General features: G+C 40.2%; 1 protein-coding gene across 1 annotated transcript in view; it reads left to right on the top strand.

Moving 5' to 3' along the window:
- Positions 1-19744, top strand: part of myo15aa (myosin XVAa) — a 51221-nt gene that overhangs the window by 24010 nt on the left and 7467 nt on the right. Inside the window, 27 exon segments of the mRNA XM_030736033.1 lie at positions 1145-1209; positions 2793-2930; positions 3036-3096; positions 3395-3542; positions 3621-3714; positions 3804-3924; positions 4040-4155; positions 4292-4351; positions 4669-4744; positions 4865-4980; positions 5176-5294; positions 5492-5633; positions 7934-8045; positions 8151-8225; positions 8680-8882; positions 9162-9286; positions 9425-9488; positions 9659-9731; positions 9934-10007; positions 10127-10209; positions 10305-10435; positions 10519-10566; positions 10569-10615; positions 10932-11009; positions 11136-11232; positions 11353-11513; positions 11743-11876. Of these exon segments, the coding sequence (XP_030591893.1) occupies positions 1145-1209; positions 2793-2930; positions 3036-3096; positions 3395-3542; positions 3621-3714; positions 3804-3924; positions 4040-4155; positions 4292-4351; positions 4669-4744; positions 4865-4980; positions 5176-5294; positions 5492-5633; positions 7934-8045; positions 8151-8225; positions 8680-8882; positions 9162-9286; positions 9425-9488; positions 9659-9731; positions 9934-10007; positions 10127-10209; positions 10305-10435; positions 10519-10566; positions 10569-10615; positions 10932-11009; positions 11136-11232; positions 11353-11513; positions 11743-11876 (2761 nt within the window).

The raw sequence follows: 19744 nt of genomic DNA on the forward strand, positions 1-19744 counted from the left end.
AGTCTTCACGCAGAGCAGAAACAGATAACAGCCCCTTCATGCACGTTTTGTAGATACAGCCATTGTTTGTTGAGCTGTAGGGAGTTTTCTTCTCATGGTCATGTAGGCACCTGGTTGGTAACGAGGGTACAGAAAGTGCCTCATGACCTTGAACTCAGCTTACAGTTAGTTTTGTTCCTGTTGTTTTCCATCTTCACACACACACATTCTTTGTAAGGGAAAGTTACACTCACATACCAGTGTAGTACATAGAGGTTAAATGAGTTGAAGCACAAATTTTCCATTACAGTGCTTCATTGCACTCAGCAGGATTTGTCTGGGCTGAAGTTGTGGAGTTATCAGCACACTGATATTGATGTTTTAAGAACCACAACACCAGTATGGCTAATAATGACCACTCTTTCTTAAACTGGTGTTGATGATCATTTGTTTGTTGTACAATGCAGGACGTGTCCCAGTTACTGACAATGAAGGCACTAAATGCCATTAAGGTCCCTTTAAGAAAACAGCAGAGACCTGACTAACTCCCTGTTCCCTGCCTGCTGCTCCTCAAGCTGTGCCAGTGCTTCCAGTAGCAGGAGGAATGATGCCCCCGATCCCAACTATGCCAATCCCATCCCACCACCATCACCACGAGCAACATCAACAACAGCAACAGCAGCAGCAATACCACCAATACAACCGGCCCCAGCTCCCCTACCACCACCAGCAGGCCTCTTCTGCCACCACTCCTTCCACTCGTGTAGCACCCACACCATCGTCCACTCGTACCCCTGCTGCTGCCCCCACAGCTGCCCCTGGTGCTGACAGAGATACTGATGCAGCATCCCATGTCTCTGTTGTCCCGGGTCTTCCTGGGGTGCCCTCACTCCCAGCCACACCTGTGGTTCCAGGCTTGCCTGTGATGACAGGTGTGCCAGGTAGAATAAAAGGATGTGCGTTAGGTTTTCCAGCATGTTTGGCCTGAAGTGTTTGGGCATGATGGACTTATATTTGTCTTAATAAAAGCCATTTTGAAGTTAGTTTTTTATTTTTACTGTGAGGTTGCAGAGGTCTTGTGTGTAGTTTGTTTTAAGCAGACACTTCTGTTTTTATGCTTTTACTGCAGTAAAAGAATGACAGGTGTATGTTTGTACTTCTCCAGGATCGGAGCAGGCGGTACTGACTCAGCAGCAACAAGCCATCATCAACCAGCAAGCCATTATTCTGGTCTGACACATATCATTTCTCTGAATGACTATAATATTAATACTACTGTGCTGTAATACTACTGTCATGTGAAATAGAAACTTTTAAAAGGACTCTATGTGGTCCTGTAAAAAATAAAGTGCACCCCGTGATACAGTAGCTTTTTGAACCAACTTTAACAGCAAAAAGTTGAAATAATCCTTTTCTATATGACTTTATCAGTTTGTCACATCATTGTGGAGTTATTTTGGCCCACTCTTCTTTGCAATGTTGCTTCAGTTCATTGAGGTTTGCGGGCATTCTTTCATGCGCAGCTCTCTTAAGGTCCCACCACAGCATTTCAGTCAGGTTGAGGTCTGGGCTTTGACTGGGTCAATGCAACACCTTCATTTTTTTCTTTTTCAGCCATACCATTGTAGATTTGCTGCTGTGGTTGGGATCATTGTTCTGCTGCATGACCCACTTTGGGCTAAGCTTTAGTTGTCAGACAGACGGCCCCATATTTGACTCTAGAATACTTTGGTGCACCAAGTTCGTAGTGGGCTCAATTGCTGCAAGGTGCTCAGGTCCTGTGCCTGCAAAACAAGCCCAAATCATCACCCCTCCACCACTGTGCTGACAGTTGGTATGAGGTGTTTGTACTGATGTGCTGTGTTTGGTTTTCACCAAATGTGGTGCTGTGCATTACAGCCAACCCTCTCTACTTAGGTCTCATCTGTTCAAAGGACATTGTTCCAGAAGGTTTGTGTTTTTTCAAATGCAACTTTGCAGACCTAAGCAATGTTGCCTTTTTTACTGCACCAAAAACAAAACAAAGCAATATAGGTTTTAGTGAGAACAGGCTTTCTCCTCGCAACCCTTCCAAACAAGCCATACTTATTCAGTCTTTTTTAAAGTTTGCTGTCAGGAACTTTAACATTTAACATGCTAACTGAGGCCTGTTGAGTCTGAGATGTAGCTCTCGCGTTTTTTGCAGTTTCTCTGAGCCTTCCACAGTCTTGGGGTGAATTTGATGAGTTATCCACTCCTGGGAAGATTGTGGCTTTGTGTTAACACACACCTGAATGCTCTAGACCACAAAACTGCCAAAACATCTGCTTTCATTGACACACTCACACTTGTTGATGATTAGCAGCACCTGGCTGCTACTTACCCTCTTGATTCCTTTGGAATCTGTAAGGATGGACTTAGTTTTTTTTTTTCCCTTCCATTTTTGGCCACAGCAGCGGAGAGAGACAGGAAATGGGGGAACGATACAGGGGAAGATACACCGGCAAATTGGCGACAGGCCGGGACTTGAACCCGTGCCGCCCGCACCGCAATGCGGCATATGTATGCAGTCACCTGCTTCACCACTAAGCCACCCAGGTGCCTGGACTTAGTTTTTGACTACATAGAGTCCTGGGTAAATTGTCTTTTTCACATACCTATACAACTATCACCATAAAACTGTCTTCAGGCAGTGAAATGTTAAAATTCACAGAAGTGCATAAACATCCAGTAAAATCATACATTTGTCATTTAAATGATCAATATGGGGTAAACATGGATATAAACTGTTGTTTACTTAATATTGAATATATGTATATGTGTTTGTGTTGCAGGCCCAGCAGATGACCATGCAGGCTATTGCAATCCAGCAGCAAATGCTGTCTTCCTTCCCCCCTGCTGCTCCAGCCCCCCAATCACCACCCTCATACTATCATGCACACTCACAACAGCACTCACGCACACCCAGTCCTGTGAGTAAGCATACACACTGCTGTGGTGAAGTACCATTCCACACATATGTACATACATATTTGATATATTATCTTGCAGCCGTATCAATTGTTGTTTTTCTGCAGACCAAAGAGAGTGAGGAGTTAACATACAAGCCGAGCCCTGCTGCTGTTCAACGCAAAGCGAGTATGTCTGACACTTGCTGTGTGGTGTGAATGTCAGTGTTTACAGTCAGGGTTCAGGATTCCTTTTCCTAGCTGAGTTCTCTGAATCAGAAAGGAGTGGAAATGAAAATATTGATGCATTGCAGCATAGTTATTTGTGGTTGGAAAGCCCACTGCATTCAATTGGAAATATGGGACTGAGTAACTGCCCTTGAGTAAGTCTATGATTATCACTTTAAGGGTTTCCCCCTGTGGCCACAGGGGTAATGGATGAAGCCTCAACAACCCCAGTTCATGTGTAATCGAACGTTTTATTACAGGTCCATTACGTGGCCCCCCTCCTGAGGATGTGGTCCGCTCCACTGTGAATAACACTGAGCGTTTAGACCCCAGCCATGACATCAAAGACATCGTCAAACAGCACCAGCCTGCAGGCACAACATCTTCCTCTGGATCTCCCACGCAAAGGTAAACACACACGATCATATGAGATATTGATAATTGTTTGTGGTATTCAATCTTTGCTGAATATTTTGGTGTTTGAAGGAGAAGTGATGGAAAGATGTTTGCAAAGAAGCCAGATCCTCACGATGAAGCTATGGAGATCCTTAAAGATCAAATGGCAAACCCACCACAACCGGTATCCTAACTCCACACCTACCAAACACACACAAACAAAAAAACAAACACACAAGGAAAAATAACTTCTAAACATTTTCCATCTCCTAGACTCACAAAAAGGCTTCATCCTCCCAATCTAAAGGAGATAGAGGACTCAAGGCTACCCAGAAAACCAAGCCCTCCCCCCAAGGGCCAACTAGCTCCAACGTAAGCCCCGCCCCTCCTCCAGGTAAGCCTTTACTGCAAAAATACCGTACCCGATAACAAACTCCAGAATAGACTGACACAGCTCGGCATTTACGGGAAGGACATGTTCATGAAAATAAATGTGTGTGTGCTTCCAGTCTCCAGAGATTTGCCAGTTGAGGAGGAGATCATGCAGACTCAACTCCACAGCAGAACCAGTGATGAATATTACACTTACTCCAACGTCCCATGGAAGCTCTATATGAGGAAAGAGGTGTGTTTTACCTTAGTTTTTAACTAAGTACAACAAATAGAGCAGTAAAGGCCAACATCAGAAAGCTTTAATCATTTCTTTTATGTAATAATTTACTTAAATACACAGTTTAGTCATGTCTGTCCTCCATTTACAGGTTTTTTATCCTAAAGAGACCTTCAACAATCCACTGATCCTAGACCTGCTCTTCAGGCAGGTTGGTTTATAAATCCAGTATCTGCCAATATTCTTCATTTATTTTCTTTACTCAATTTCTTTGTATAAATTAGTATAAATTTTCATTATCATGGAGACCTCAGGCTGTCTTCCAGGTGATCTAGTTAATAGTGATTATGCTAGTAGTTCAGATTGTCATGAGAATAGTGCTCATCGTGTAGTTGTAAAACAAATAAATGAGGTACTTTGAGGTACTTTCAGATCTTGGCGTTTGCTTCAGTGTCAACAGTTATTTACAGCAGGAATTAACCGCCTCAAGTGTTTCCCAATTGTCATGTACAACCTGTGTCTTCACAGGTTGTACATGACACCCTCTCTGAGGCTTGCATCCGTATCACCCAGGAGGAGAGACAGAAGATGAAAGCCCTGTTTGGTATGAAAAAAGCTAGCATACATGCCTTAAGGATTTTAACTTATTTGCATGTATGTGACAGCCTCCATTTGTACTCGAGAGTTTATAACTTTGATAACTGATCCTTTGTTTCTGTGACAGAGGAGAACAAAGTGGATCAGGTTTCAGGAACATGCAGTGAGAATGTGAAGAAGAAAGTGGTCACCATGGCTAGAGACTCGTGGGAGATCTACTTCTCTCGCCTCTTTCCAGCCTCTGTGAGATTTTCTTTTGTTTGGCATAGATGAACTGAACTGAATAGGGATTCAGCTGTAACAGTATCAGTCCATAGCAGTTTCTTCTTCTCAGAGTTTCACATGTTTTTATGCCATGGTGTGTGTCTGTGTGTTTGTGTGCGCACGTGTGTGTGTTTGTGTGCGTGTGTCCTTGTTTGTGTGTTGTGTGTTTTCCAGGGCAGTGTGGGGACAGGAGTGCAGGTGTTGTCTGTGTCTCATAAAGGCATCAAGCTGCTGAAGATGGTGAAGAGCAGCTCTTCTGCTTCAGACTACTTCAGAGTGCTGAGGCCTTACAGGTGAGACTCATACAAAATATTCATCTAAAAAAGCTCTTAGTTTGATTTTTTTATTGTATTTTATTGTTTTTGATAGAAAATTCAAATGTTGTAAAGATCTGTCCATTGATCTTTTTTTTTTTTAACTTTCAGGCCTAAGTGCTTTGAACTTTGACTTTGCATTGACTTCCTGGTTTGGCGTGTCACTTCCTTTGCAGCTATTCAGACATCCTGTTTGTGTCCATTCCATCTAAGAACATGCTTGAGTTTAACCTGACCAACGAGAAGCTGATCTTGTTCTCCGCAAAAGCCCCGCAGGTCAAACATATGATTGACTACTTCCTCACAGAACTTAAGAAGGTCAGAGGAATGTTGTCAGTGTCTGCGTGTGATTAAGTATGAATGATGAATGGATGAGTTTTGGTAATGCTCACTGATGGTCACAATTAAATTAGATGACTTTACTGCTCAGAGTAGAAACATCTCATATAATATATATATATATATTTTTTAAATGTATGCATGGGCTATACTGCAAGTGCTCTTTTTTTTGTTGTTTGGGGGGTAACAAGTAATTTTTTATTCACTGATTTTTTTTTTTTAACTTTACATCTTAAATTTCAACTTTTTAATCAAACTGAAATTGATGACACAACAACAGCAGCATGAGGATTTTTTTTGCCCCAAAGCAGATTTTATAAGCAGTTTCACACTGTAAAGTAAACATCTATCCATGTGTAAAATTGGCTGTTTCCAGTGTCTTACAGTATTGTGCAAATGTCTTGAGCCACCCCTGATTTTTACCTCCGCGTGCATGCATGTGTCTCATTCTGTCTGTAAAGACAATAGCTCGAAAAGTTTTGAATGAATTCTGATAAAACTTTGTAGGGGTGCAGAGTGGGGGCCGTGTTAACAATCCATTAAAATTTGACCAACTTTGTCAACTTTGGTGAACTTAATGATTTATTGGCCCGTAACTGACAAAAAGCCTTATAACTTAGAAACTATGATTCTTGCAAGTCTGGTGTGTAATGTCAACATATAGAAAATGCCATGTAAAGATTTTAAATATCATATCACATTTGACCTCTGACCTCTCCTTCAAGGTCAACAGATTAATCTGAAGGTCAAAGTGAATTAAAATGGATTTCAACAGGGCAAATAACAACAGCTTGCACTTTGCACTTTTTTTTTTACTGCACTAAAAACTTTGAAAAGTATGTTTAAAAAGAACAAAGAAAACAAATTAAATATATACAAATTACAAAACTATTCTCTTAAAAGTAAATTCCGCCCAGAGAGTGAACTGTGTTGGTGGAGGTTTACACTCTCTGAGTGATTCCTGTTTTTAATAATTTGCTTCTAAGGAGCCAGACTTTCTTTTTTTTTTTATTTTAAAGTGGCCTTGAGCAACAGTCCTGCAGACTTTCTGAAGGTCTTTCAAAGATTTTCTTTATACATTGGCTGCTTTTTCACTCTGCTTCAGTCCAGTCCTTGTTAAGCCACTAAATGCTGACCTATGAATCATTCAAGCATTAAAAAAGGCTCCTAACTCAAGGGATGAAAGAGTGTTGTGTCTACATATAACAGATAACTAACACCAATGTTAAATTCTATCTTTAGGCCCTTTTTTACAAGGAGCCTGTCACAAAACACTTAATTTAATCCCATTTCTTTAGCTGAACCTATGAAAAATGCCAAAGATGACGCAGTTTGACAGGCACAAAATTGCATTTTCACACCAACAAGGTGATTCCCAAAGAGGTATTAGCTGAAAACTTGACATATCTCGGACAAATGGAGGACAAAACTGGACAAATGGAGGACAAAAGAAGATATGGCAGACCTTAATGTATAGGCTGAACAGTATCTGAAAGTCATGTCCTTAAACAGGAAAAACATTAAGCAAAGAGCTGACACAGGACCTGAGAGCTGACACTGGCCCTTCAGCTGATCCAGCTACTGTTCATTGAAGCCTCACCAGAAATGGTCTCAGGGTGGCTGTCAAGAAGCCATTCATCAGGAAGGGAAACAGGAAGAAAAAGCTGAAGTATGCCACATTACACAAGAACTGGCCTGAAAATCAGTGGCAACAGGTCTGATGGAGGGATGACTTCAAATTGGAAATGTTTGGTTCAAATTGTTGTCAGTATGTCCAGCAAAGGGCAGGAGAGCCATCTGTAAAACATGCTGGAGGCTCTGTCATGGTTTGGGGCTGAAGACTATTTAAAGAAAGCTGCCTAAGGGAGTTCAAGTTGTGTTGTAGAATAAAGGTGGTCACACCAAATGCTTGTTAGAATTGTACAAACTCAGTTTTTGCCTTATATACTGTATTTCCAGCTATCTTTGTGTTTTTTTTTCAATACATCTCTGCACCTGTTTCCCATTTTCTGAGCAAAATACAAAGCAATGAGGTGTGGCTCAAGACTTTTTCACAGTACTGTATTGCATACTTTAATTATAAAGTAAAAATATCTTTATTTCTTTATTGTTTACTGATAGAGATGAGATGAGATAAGGCTTTGAAACAAAGCTCTGTCTTTGACAGTGAGTCACGCTGGTAAACCCATGAATTCAGCCTGTACATTAAGCAGCCACAGAGAAATGTGATTTCCTTGGCGCAAATGTTTCTTGGTGTCAGCACACCCTGTCTTTGTCAGGACTCAGAGTATATGGTGGCAGTGAGGAATTACATCACTGAAGACAGGAGCCAGCTCAGCTTCCACAAAGGGGACATCATCAGACTACAGCACATGGATGGGCTGGAGGCTGGTGAGACACAGGCATAATCCAACACCGAAGAGTTTCACAGTGATATATTTGCTTTCTGCCCCTGTGGACTATTTAACTCGCCTGTTTTTTTTGTGTGTAACTCAGGTAAACATTACGGCTGCATTGTGAGGAAGAAGGTCATGCTTCTGGAGGAGTTAAAGAGAGACACTGCTGAGTTTGGTGGGTGCGGCATAGTTTTAGTCGGTTTGTTTTCATTGGTTTTAACTTCAGTATTGAGTATGACTGCATTTTTTAAACTATATTAAGTCAGGTTTGCATGAGGCTGCTTCTCTTTTTCTTTCTTTCTTTCTTCTTTCTTTCTTTCTTTCTTTCTTTCTTTCTTTCTTTCTTCTTTCTTTCTTTCTTTCTTTCTTTCTTTCTTTCTTTCTTTCTTTCTTCTTTCTTTCTTTCTTTCTTTCTTCTTCTTTCTTTCTTCTTTCTTTCTTCTTTCTTTTCTTTCTTCTTTCTTTCTTTCTTTCTTTCTTTTTCTTTCTTCTTTCTTTCTGTTGGTTGTGTGAAGCAAAATATTGAAGATACTGAACAATCTCAATTTTGTGTGCAGCCTGATCCACTCACTGAACATGACATATTGATTAGAACGTACATTTATGTATGGGTTTGTGTGCACGCATAGGCTGGCGGTTCGGCGCTGTGTATGGAAAGTCTGGAGTGTTTCCCATCGAGTATGTCCGTCCTGTGGCTGCTCCAGACTTCTTGGTTCTGCCTCCTGAACGTGTGGAGCCCCGAGACCGGCAGGGACGAGTCGCCGCCTCAGCTGCTGTTGCTGTTGCGATGGGCTCAGCTGTAGCTGCTCATGAGCTTGACCTCTCCACAGAGGTGCAAACTGTATTTGCTCTTTTTTTCTGATTTTTTTTTTTTTTTTAACTTCCCTTCTACAACACTGTGGGAATAAAAGGCTAAAGGCAAGAGTAACCTACAGAGCTCAGCATTAATAGCACCCTTATATTATAGTATCAGCTAGTGTTTATACAGCATACATTGGAATGTTTTGGTTAGCAGAAATGGACATTTTTTTAGATAATTACACTGTTGGTGCTCCAGTAAGTGGTACTGTTGCTTAGGTCTTCATTCTGTGGGTGTGTGTGTGTGTCTCAGGTAGTAAATGAGATGTATGGAGACAGCCTGAGTGCCGAACTGAACGACCTGCCTCTGCACAGCAGCCAGTACCACATGGCTGAGTTTGCCAAGAAGTACTTCAGAGAAGCACAGAGAAACAGGAGGTCACACACACACACACACACACGTGTAGTGTCAAAAAAAAAAAAAAGGCCAGGGTGGTCCAATTTAAAGCTAAAATTTGCTGTCACAGTGACAAATAAATAAAAAGTTGTTGACTGACTGTCTGCATTTTCCCACAGCGATCAGAAAGCGAAAAAGGGGAAGGAGGCCAGGGACCCTGCTGACATGGTCAAATTCTCCAAGGTTATTCAACTAAGTTTGCCTCAAATCACAATAATGTCTTCATGTTCACATATGCAGTACATATTTCTTAATTTAACAGTTAGTGCTTTTGTGTACCTGTGCATAGACCTGTAAAATGTTTATTCTGACCGTTTTGTTCTAATGATTTAACATTGTGTTTCTCTTTCTAGTCTCCAATCCAGGAGTCACTGATTGACTTCTCAGACAGTGGGATGAACAGGGTGGCTGCTGACATCTTCTTAGGTAAGAGCAGAGTATGGAAAAGAGGGGGAAACTAGGAGGTCAAAGCAGAAGATAGTGGGAGGCTACAAATATATACATATATATATACTGTTAGTGATTTTTTTTTTTTTGACAAATCAGTTCATTTTTAGTATAAAAGCCTCAGTATGCTTCAAATAAAATAGATCAGAAAACATGTGTTACTGCTGTTTCTTTTGCCCAGCTATAATGAAGTTTATGGGAGACTTCCCACTGAAAGGCCAGACTGAGCAGGACCTAGTCACCACTATATTGAAGGTATGCAGACATGAGCAAAATGTCTATGCACAGTAATAACAAGACAGACAAGGTCTATGCGTGTGATTTTATAGATGTTGCATGAATGTTCTTCTTCATGCCTGTGCTTATAAATCTAGTTAAGTGGTGACCATGGCCTGATGAAGGATGAAGCCTACTGCCAAGTGATGAAGCAAGTCACTGCCAACACCAGCTCCAAACCGTAAGGCTTCCAGTGCTCACTTGTTCTTAATCAACAGAGATGTGATTGTGGAGAGGCTTTTGTAGCTGTGTGTGTGTGTGTATCTTTCTGTGTAGGGACAGTTGTCAGAGAGGATGGAGGCTGATGTATATTCTCACAGCTTTCCATCGCTGCTCTGACGTTATGAAGCCATTTCTGTTGACATTTTTCCAAGATGCATGTGCCAGCCCTGGTCTGCTGTACCAAGGTAGACATCAATTTCATCAGTCCATCATTTTCAGACTTCACTGATCTGCTAAAGTCTTTACTATCTGCTTCTCCAATTGACAGGTATTGCCAGTGCATGTGAGCAGAATCTGAGGAGGACTTTTCAATATGGTTGGTCGTGTACAGTAATCCCAACAGCATGGAGCTCAAAGCAATGCTGGTTAGTTTGTAATTCATCCATGCAGCACTCCTATGTGGCTTAAGTAAGACTTAAAATATGTTAAAAAAATTTTTAATGATGCTAACATTTATTTAGTGTCAACAACTTTTTAAAAATATTGGAAACCAGTGGTCATATTCCCAGTCTGTACTCCTTTTTCTGTATTTATAACAATCAGATAAGGCTTGCATTCTAATTCAGTTACAGTGGTGACTTTCTCATTGTGGCATCTGTGACTTTGCTACATAACTACTGTCAGTAACAGCTGTGTACAGTGGCGTGTGAGTTTTCCAACTGATTTGTTTTTCGTGTACAGGCTGGGCGTAGCTCCAAGAGACAGCTGTTCCTGCTCCCAGGTGGCATTGAAAGGCACTTGAAAATCAAGACATGCTCTGTGAGTAGAAAACACACACATGCACACACACACACTGACCATAGTCCTTAAATGTAAAACACAGATGCTGACTTTGTGGCTCGTAGTGTCAGCTTTGCTTAATGTGAATGAACTTCTTCATATTAGGTTGCTTTGGATGTGATCGAGGAGCTTTGCTTTGAGATGGGACTCCAAAGGTTGGAGGCACTGGATGAATATGCCATCTTTTTGGTTACACACAAAGGTAACAAGGGTCTTGTTTCAGTGGAACTCTAAAAGGCCAACATGTTCTTTTGCTGGATTTGATATTTGTAGTTACCATCTATTGGACAGTAGAGGGTAACTAAAGTGCCTTTCTGTGTAGGTCAGAATGTACGTCCCCTGAACAAGCGAGAGTACATCCTGGACATCGTCACAGAGGCAGAGCCTGTGGATGCCAACTATAGTCTTTGGATCAGAAGGGTTATATGGAGTCTAGCTCTCAAACTTGACAATGAACTCTATGTCACCATGCACTATAACCAGGTACAGATCTCCTTTCACAGAGTTGTAGGTGGTAACAGTTCTGAAATTTTAGCTCAAATAAACTGCCTGGCCAAAAAAAAGTGACACACTAATATTTAATTGGATAGCTGACAGAATAATTTTGGCAATTATTTGACATTGCTGAACCTAGACCTCAAAGAAATTTCATACTGAGTGGGTGAATATATTAATATCACAGACTAATGCACAGTCTGCTTCTCTTTTCAAGGTGTTGCCAGATTACCTGAAGGCCTTGCTGAGTGTGGTTCCTCAGGGTAAGCCCAGTGAACAGCATCTGCAGCAGATTGCCAGGCTGGCTGCCCTACAGCATCGTGCCAAAGACACCATCTACCTCCCCACAATGTAAATATACCCAGTTGTCACTGGAAACTTTTGCCATACTTGTACAGCAAGTGTGCCAAATCACATTTGCATAGCACTTTGGTTCAGAAGGGTTATATGGAGTCTAGCTCTCAAACTTGACAAAGAACTCTATGTTAATATAAATAAGAATCTCAACAGAAAGCCTAGTTAAAAAAAAGTTTTCAACTGCTTTTTAAAGGAGTCCACAGAGTCAGCTGAGTGTCACTGCAGTGGGAGACTATTCCAAAACTTTAGTGCCACAGACTGAAAGGTTTGTTCTCCAATAGCCTTCAGTCTTGTGCGAGAAACAACTGACAGGTTCTGAATCTGTGATTGAAGAGTGTGAGGAGCAGTGTTTTGAAGAAGAAGATGCGATAAATGGTCTGGAGTTTGTCCCTTTAGTGCTCTAAATGTAAGTACAAGAATTTAATAAAAATTCTAAAATCATCTGGAGGTCAGTGTAAAAGGTATAAAACTGGGGTAATGTGGGCGCCTGGGTGGCTTAGTGGTGAAGCCGGCGACCACATACACATGCGCGCTGCGGTGCGGGTGGCGCAGGTTTGCGTCCCGGCCTGTCGCCAATTTGCCCGCGTGTCTTCCCCTGTATCTTTCCCCCATTTCCTGTCTCTGTCCACTGTTGATAAAGCCACTGTGGCCAAAAATGCAAAAAATAAAAAAGGGGTAATGTGAGCTCACTTACTGGAATGTGTTAACAGTCTGGTAGCAGCATTTGTATCACTTGGAGGCAAGAAAGAGATGATTTATTTAAGCCAGTAAACAGGGCAGTACAATTTGCTAGGCACAATGGCACAAATGCATGAATAATTTTCTTCAGTTCAGATGAAGAAACCACAATCCACAATTTAGAAATGTTCCTTAAATGAAATAGAATGAAACTAATTTTACATGTGAGTTAAAGCACACATAGTTTTTTTCACATGGCAGGCTAATCTATTTAGCCAAAATTTCATTGCAGCAACTCAAAATGGTACTCAGTAGTTTGTATGGTCTGCACGTGCTTGTATGTATGCTTGACAATGTTGGGGCATGCTCCTAATGAGAGGATGGATGGTGTCCTGGGGGATCTACTCCCAGATCTGGACCAAGGTATCAGTGAGCTCCTGGACAGTCTGAGGTGCAACCTGGAGGCGTCAGATGGACTGAAACATATTGTCCCTGAGTTGTTCTACTGGTTTTAGGTCAGACCTCAGCTTTTGATACTGTTGACAAAAATATTTAATTACAGAGCATGCCATTGGTATTAAAGGTACTCCACACAGTGGTTTAAATCATATTTATCTAATAGACTCCAATTTGTTCATGTAAATAAGGAGTCTTCTTTACACACTGTTAATTATGGAGTTCCACAGGGTTCTGTGCTAGGACCAATTCAATTTACATTATACATGCTTCCCGTAAGTAGTATTATTAGAAGGCAGAGCATGCATTTTCACTGCTATGCAGATGGTACCCAGCTTTATCTACCCATGAAGCCAGAAGACACATATCAATTAAACTGCAGGGATGTCTTAAAGCCATAAAGGTCTGATGACCTCTAATTTCCTGCTTCTAAATTCAGATGAAACTGATGTTATTGTACTCTGCCCTACAAATCTTAGAAACATGGTGTCTAACCAGATACTTATTCTGGATGGCATTACCTTGGCCTCCAGTAACACTGTGAGGAATCTTGGAGTCATTTTTGACCAGGATATGTCCTTCAATGCACATATTATATGTAAGACTGCTTTCTTGCATTTGCACAATATTTCTAAAATTAGAAACATCTTTTGTCAGAGTGATGCTGAAAAACTAGTTCATGCATTTATTTCTTTCAGGCTGGACTATTGTAATTAATTATTATCAGGTTGTCCTAAAAGCTCCTTGAAAAACCTTCAGCTGATCCAAAATGCTGCAGGAAGAGGACTGACAGGGAATAGAAAGAGAGAGCAGATTTCACACATACAGTGGTATGCAAAAGTTTGGGCACCCCTGATAATGTTCAAGATTTTCCTTTTTAAATCATTGGTTGTTTGGCTCAACAATTTCAGTTAAATATATATAGCAGACAAACACAGTGATATTTGAGAAGTGAAATGAAGTTTATAGGATTTACATAAAGTGTGCGATAATTATTTAAACAAAATTACCGTATTTTCCGGAGTATAAGTCGCACTTTTTTTCATAGTTTGGCTGGGGGTGCGACCTATACTCCGGAGCGACGTATATGTGACATTTATAACACATGAACCAAAATACTCCAGCCACTTGACATCTCCGTGAACTGCAGCTTTAAGGCAGTCTTGCGTAACCTGTGGGCGCAGTGGATGATGGATGGAGAGCACAGCTTAACGGCAACTGGGAGAATGCGCCACCCAACTTTCCTGGAAGTCATTGGATGGATCAAGAAAACATGGGCTTCAGTGACAAACCATCCTGTTGGGATTCAGAAAGGCTGGAATAATTGGAACTGCAGCTGACGACGAGTCTGACTAACGCGACACAGAAGAGGAAGCGGCGCTTCGTCTACGGAGTGTACGGAATTGTTTAGAAGTGACACCGAGGATGAAGAATTCAATGGATTGATGGTTTGGTTAACTTGTTAGTATGTTCTTTATGCTATGGTTATCTGAATACTTAATGTTACGTTAACATACTGTAGCGATTCTCTTAGTTAGAGAGCGTGTTGATGTTGTGGGATTTCGGACTGTTCGGGAGGTTCGTGAAGGCAGCATGGAGAGAGAGAAAAAGACCGAGAGCTTGCCTGTGTGTGTGTTGCTGTTCCGCTGTTGTAGTTGTGGTTGGCGTGGCTGTGGCCTACAGCAGCCGTTTTTCTGTTAATAAAGACGACCTTTGTTGTGAATATCGCCGACTTTGGAAGTGTGTTTACAACGTTACAATACCGAACACGTGTTCGTTGTGCGTCATGTAGCTGAATGTGCTACGTTAGCATAACGTAGGTGTAACCGTGTTCGTCCTGTTCTTTAATCCATTATTATTTTAAATTGCCGTTCAAGATGGAATTTGTGCTCTGAGTCTCGGATTCTATCAACCCCCCCCCCCCAAAAAAAAAGTGCGACTTATAGTCCAGTGCGACCTATATATGTTTTTCTTCTTTATTATGCATTTTTTGGCTGGTGCGACCTATACTCCGGAGCGACGTATAGTCCGAAAAATAACCGCGGTCAAGTGAGCCCTCATTTTCGAAGACGCAGTCAAGCTAGCCGCACATAGAATTACGTTGCCCATTTACACCGCATATTACGGTACGGCTGCCAGTCGCCCTAAATAACACATCGGAAGTGTTGTTATCCTTCAATATACACCATTGCAATGCATTTTTCATAAAAAAAAAATACTGTCAAGCCTCTAAATACTCAGCTTTGTAAAGGTGTAATTTATTTATCATCTCAATCTTTTAAAACAAAATGAATTAATGTATACTCCACTTTTTTACTCAAAGTGACATTTTGAGGTGTATTCATAGGAGGACTGTTCGAGGTGACGCAGAGCTTTCACCTGATTCTTGCTCACCTTGACCCCCACTGTATATGGACTGACTTTCATATCAAATAACTGTACGGTTTTCGAGAAAATTGCATGCAAAATCCCAAGTACAGTAATGTATTATATTTGTATATTTCAACTGTATTCATAGGAGCGCTGTTCGAGGTGACGCAGAGCTTTCGCCTGATTCTTGCTCACCTTGACCCCCACTGTATATGGACTGACTTTCATATCAAATAACTGTACGGTTTTCAAGAAAATTGCTTTCAAAATCCCAAGTACAGTAATGTATTATATTGGTATTTTTCAACTGTATTCATAGGAGCGCTGTTCGAGGTGACGCAGAGCTTTCACCTGATTCTTGCTCACCTTGACCCCCACTGTATATGGACTGACTTTCATATCAAATAACTGTACGGTTTTCGAGAAAATTGCTTTCAAAATTCCACTCAAAGTTCAGTAATGTAGCGGTAGCATATAGGCAATTTTGAACTGTATTCATAGGAGCGCTGTTCGAGGTGACGCAGAGCTTTCACCTGATTCTTGCTCACCTTGACCCCCACTGTATATGGACTGACTTTCATATCAAATAACTGTACGGTTTTCGAGAAAATTGCATGCAAAATCCCAAGTACAGTAATGTATTATATTGGTATTTTTCAACTGTATCCATAGGAGCGCTGGTCAAGGTGACGCAGAGCTTTCACCTGATTCTTGCTCACCTTGACCCCCACTGTATATGGACTGACTTTCATTTCAAATAACTGTACGGTTTTCGAGAAAATTGCTTTCAAAATTCCACTCAAAGTACAGTAATGTAGCTGTATCATATAGGCAATTTTGAACTGTATCCATAGGAGCGCTGGTCAAGGTGACGCAGAGCTTTTGCCTGGTTCTTGCTCACCTTGACCCCCACTGTATATGGACTGACTTTCATATCAAATAACTGTACGGTTTTCGAGAAAATTGCATGCAAAATCCCAAGTACAGTAATGTATTATATTGGTATATTTCAACTGTATTCATAGGAGCGCTGTTCGAGGTGACGCAGAGCTTTCGCCTGATTCTTGCTCACCTTGACCCCCACTGTATATGGACTGACTTTCATATCAAATAACTGTACGGTTTTCGAGAAAATTGCTTTCAAAATCCCAAGTACAGTAATGTATTATATTGGTATTTTTCAACTGTATCCATAGGAGCGCTGGTCAAGGTGACGCAGAGCTTTCACCTGATTCTTGCTCACCTTGACCCCCACTGTATATGGACTGACTTTCATATCAAATAACTGTACGGTTTTCGAGAAAATTGCTTTCAAAATCCCAAGTACAGTAATGTATTATATTGGTATTTTTCAACTGTATTCATAGGAGCACTGTTCGAGGTGACGCAGAGCTTTCACCTGATTCTTGCTCACCTTGACCCCCACTGTATATGGACTGACTTTCATTTCAAATAACTGTACGGTTTTCAAGAAAATTGCTTTCAAAATTCCACTCAAAGTACAGTAATGTAGCTGTAGCATATAGGCAATTTTGAACTGTATCCATAGGAGCGCTGGTCAAGGTGACGCAGAGCTTTCACCTGATTCTTGCTCACCTTGACCCCCACTGTATATGGACTGACTTTCATCTCAAATAACTGTACGGTTTTCGAGAAAATTGCTTTAAAAAACCAGTTACATTTCTGTACTTCATTTGTTTCTAAAATTGGTGTACTCTTTGGGACCCACAATAATAAGACAAAATCAGTTTTAATCTATTCAAATATATGCATAGTTTCAAGGTTATATAAAGTTTCTACCAAATGTGATACTGCTAATAAGTGGTTAGTTTGTGATATTACCGGACCTTAGTGCTTGTGTATTGAAATTGGAGTCCCAGTCAAGACAGTGAATGACAATTTCAGAATGATAGAAAGGACAAAGATGAATTCCAACTATGTATTTGAAAAGATTTTGAAAAAGATTTCAGATTAAACACACTGGCAATATAGAACATTCATGCATGAACAGTGATAATTAAATCTAGAAAGTCATGTTCAAAAAAAAAAAAACACTTAATATTTAAAACATCTTGCTTTTATAAAGCAGTAACAACACATTTTTAACATGGGGACTTATTTCAGACACAGAACGCAATTCCAGTCTGTGCTGCGTGCTTGGACGAGCTGGGCTTTTTCCATATCCAGGCATTCTGAGTGGAACCAGCGCATACAGCTATCACACTGTATCTGTAACAAATAACTGGGCGTTATAACTGTCCAAGTAGATGAGTTTGACATAAATACATCAATGTTCTCCTAAACAGGAAAATACTTTGTCCTAGAGAACAATGTACTTAAGAAATGAATGAATGAAAAGGAAATTATATATAAAGGACTACTGTACCCAGTCAGTGGTGGATGGCCCTGCACATGGTGGCTTACTTGATGCACACATGGCACAGTTGTTGTCGCTGTCAAATACTAAAACCAAATCTAAGACTAATAATATTGCTTAATATTCAGACTTGAATTTAACAATAAAATCTTATCCACCTGAGGCATCAATGATTGTCTGGGCCAAAGATCTTCGTGCTTGGGCCATCTCTTTTTAGTGGTCCCAAATTTCATCTTTGGTTTCTCTGGGAAGGCTTTCATTACTGCTTTGGCCATCTAAAGTCAAGCACTATGATTATTCTATGCATTTTCATTTTAATTACAAATATAACGACAAAACAAAAAAGATCAATTAAATATTGTCTCAATTTGCAGTACTTTTTTTCCCCTTAATTCAACTCATGTGTTAACATACCATTATGACCAGTACCCCGCAGCTAGATCCATCACGTTGACAGGGATGTGGCATCACTCCTCCTCTGAGTTTAACATCCACCCAGTCTGTTTTGTTGTGGCATGTCCTCCTCATTTTGAAGTATTCACTGTGACCATAACATTTTTTTTATATGATAGTTAATTTACATGCGTTTCTAAAATGTAGACAAATCAGATAATTGATTTTGTAATGATGATTTTGATGTCACTAAGCCATTACTGTTTAGAACAAACATGTGCTCCTTGTCTCATTTTATACAAATTTAGCATGAATTTGAACATGTTCTTAAAGCTGCAGATTTGTATTCCTTTAAAAACAAAAAAAAAACAAAAACCTTTCCACAACTGATGACCATTGAATTTGGTAGTCTATCATGACCTCCACAGCTCCCTTCCATAAGGAAGTAAAGCCCTATACAGCTACCAATTCATTATTGATATTCCCAATCAGTGTTCTGAAATTCTTATTTCTGTTTATTAACCGCAGTCTCCAAAGACACATAACCTATGAGTGCTAGTATTTAAGACAGAAATTTTAATGTATTGAGAACTATTTAAAATCATATGAGCATTTCCAGTGACAGTGAAATGCTATGGTGCTGTCACCGTGTCACCTTTTCTATTACATTGCAGATTAAGTGATGTATTGTCAGGGATGTATAGGTAATACAGACTAATTACCGGAATCTTTCGGCTGCATCGTCGGACTCGTCCTTTTCGGCTGAATTTTTTGTTGGATCCACCAAATACAGACAACTGTCTGCTGCATTGATGTACTGTGATAGAACAATTTTAAAAAGCACATAAATTATGCAGGCTGCAACTTTTAAAATGTATTTATTAAATGTTTTTTTTACTAACCAGAAACTTCCAGTGTATGTTTCCGATATTTACAAATGACACGATCGCTTTGTAGTTGTCAAAGTTTACCTGTTACAAATTTAACAGGCATAAATTTTAAAAATCATTACCATATTTTTGTTTAACTGCACAAACAATGTCAAACCATTAAAAATGACAAAAAGCACCAAATTAGCTCATTTAAAAAAAAAAAATAAATAAATAAATTACCTTTGACAAACTGTGTCTCCGGATCATTTCTCTCTTGCCAAAGAGGATCACGCCGCTTGTGTAGTGGTTCATCACATAAACTGTGTTTCCCAAATTAAGTTGAATTGCGCATTGGTGCAATAGACACTCAATTACCTTGATAACATAAGAAATAACAAATTAATACTCATCTAGAGTGCATAACATTTTGAACTAAGAAGGACAAGCCATTTTTGTAATGACCTATGTCTTGTGGATATGTCAATACTTTACAGAAAAGCAATACATATTGAACCAAAAAAAAATAATAATTTGCGTTTTTGCAGCAGGTTTGATGTGAATATCAAGGTATTTTTGGAGCAGAGTGTTTCAGGAATACATACCTCTCCTACAAGCCAACTATGTGGCCGAAGAGACAGGAGCTCACTGTGACGTATCACGAGGTTGTTCCCTCGAATTTGAGATGGCACCACTGAAACAACCACTTCTGTTGTCTT

Source organism: Archocentrus centrarchus, chromosome 8 (genome assembly GCF_007364275.1).
Source record: "Archocentrus centrarchus isolate MPI-CPG fArcCen1 chromosome 8, fArcCen1, whole genome shotgun sequence".
Taxonomy (NCBI): domain Eukaryota; kingdom Metazoa; phylum Chordata; class Actinopteri; order Cichliformes; family Cichlidae; genus Archocentrus; species Archocentrus centrarchus.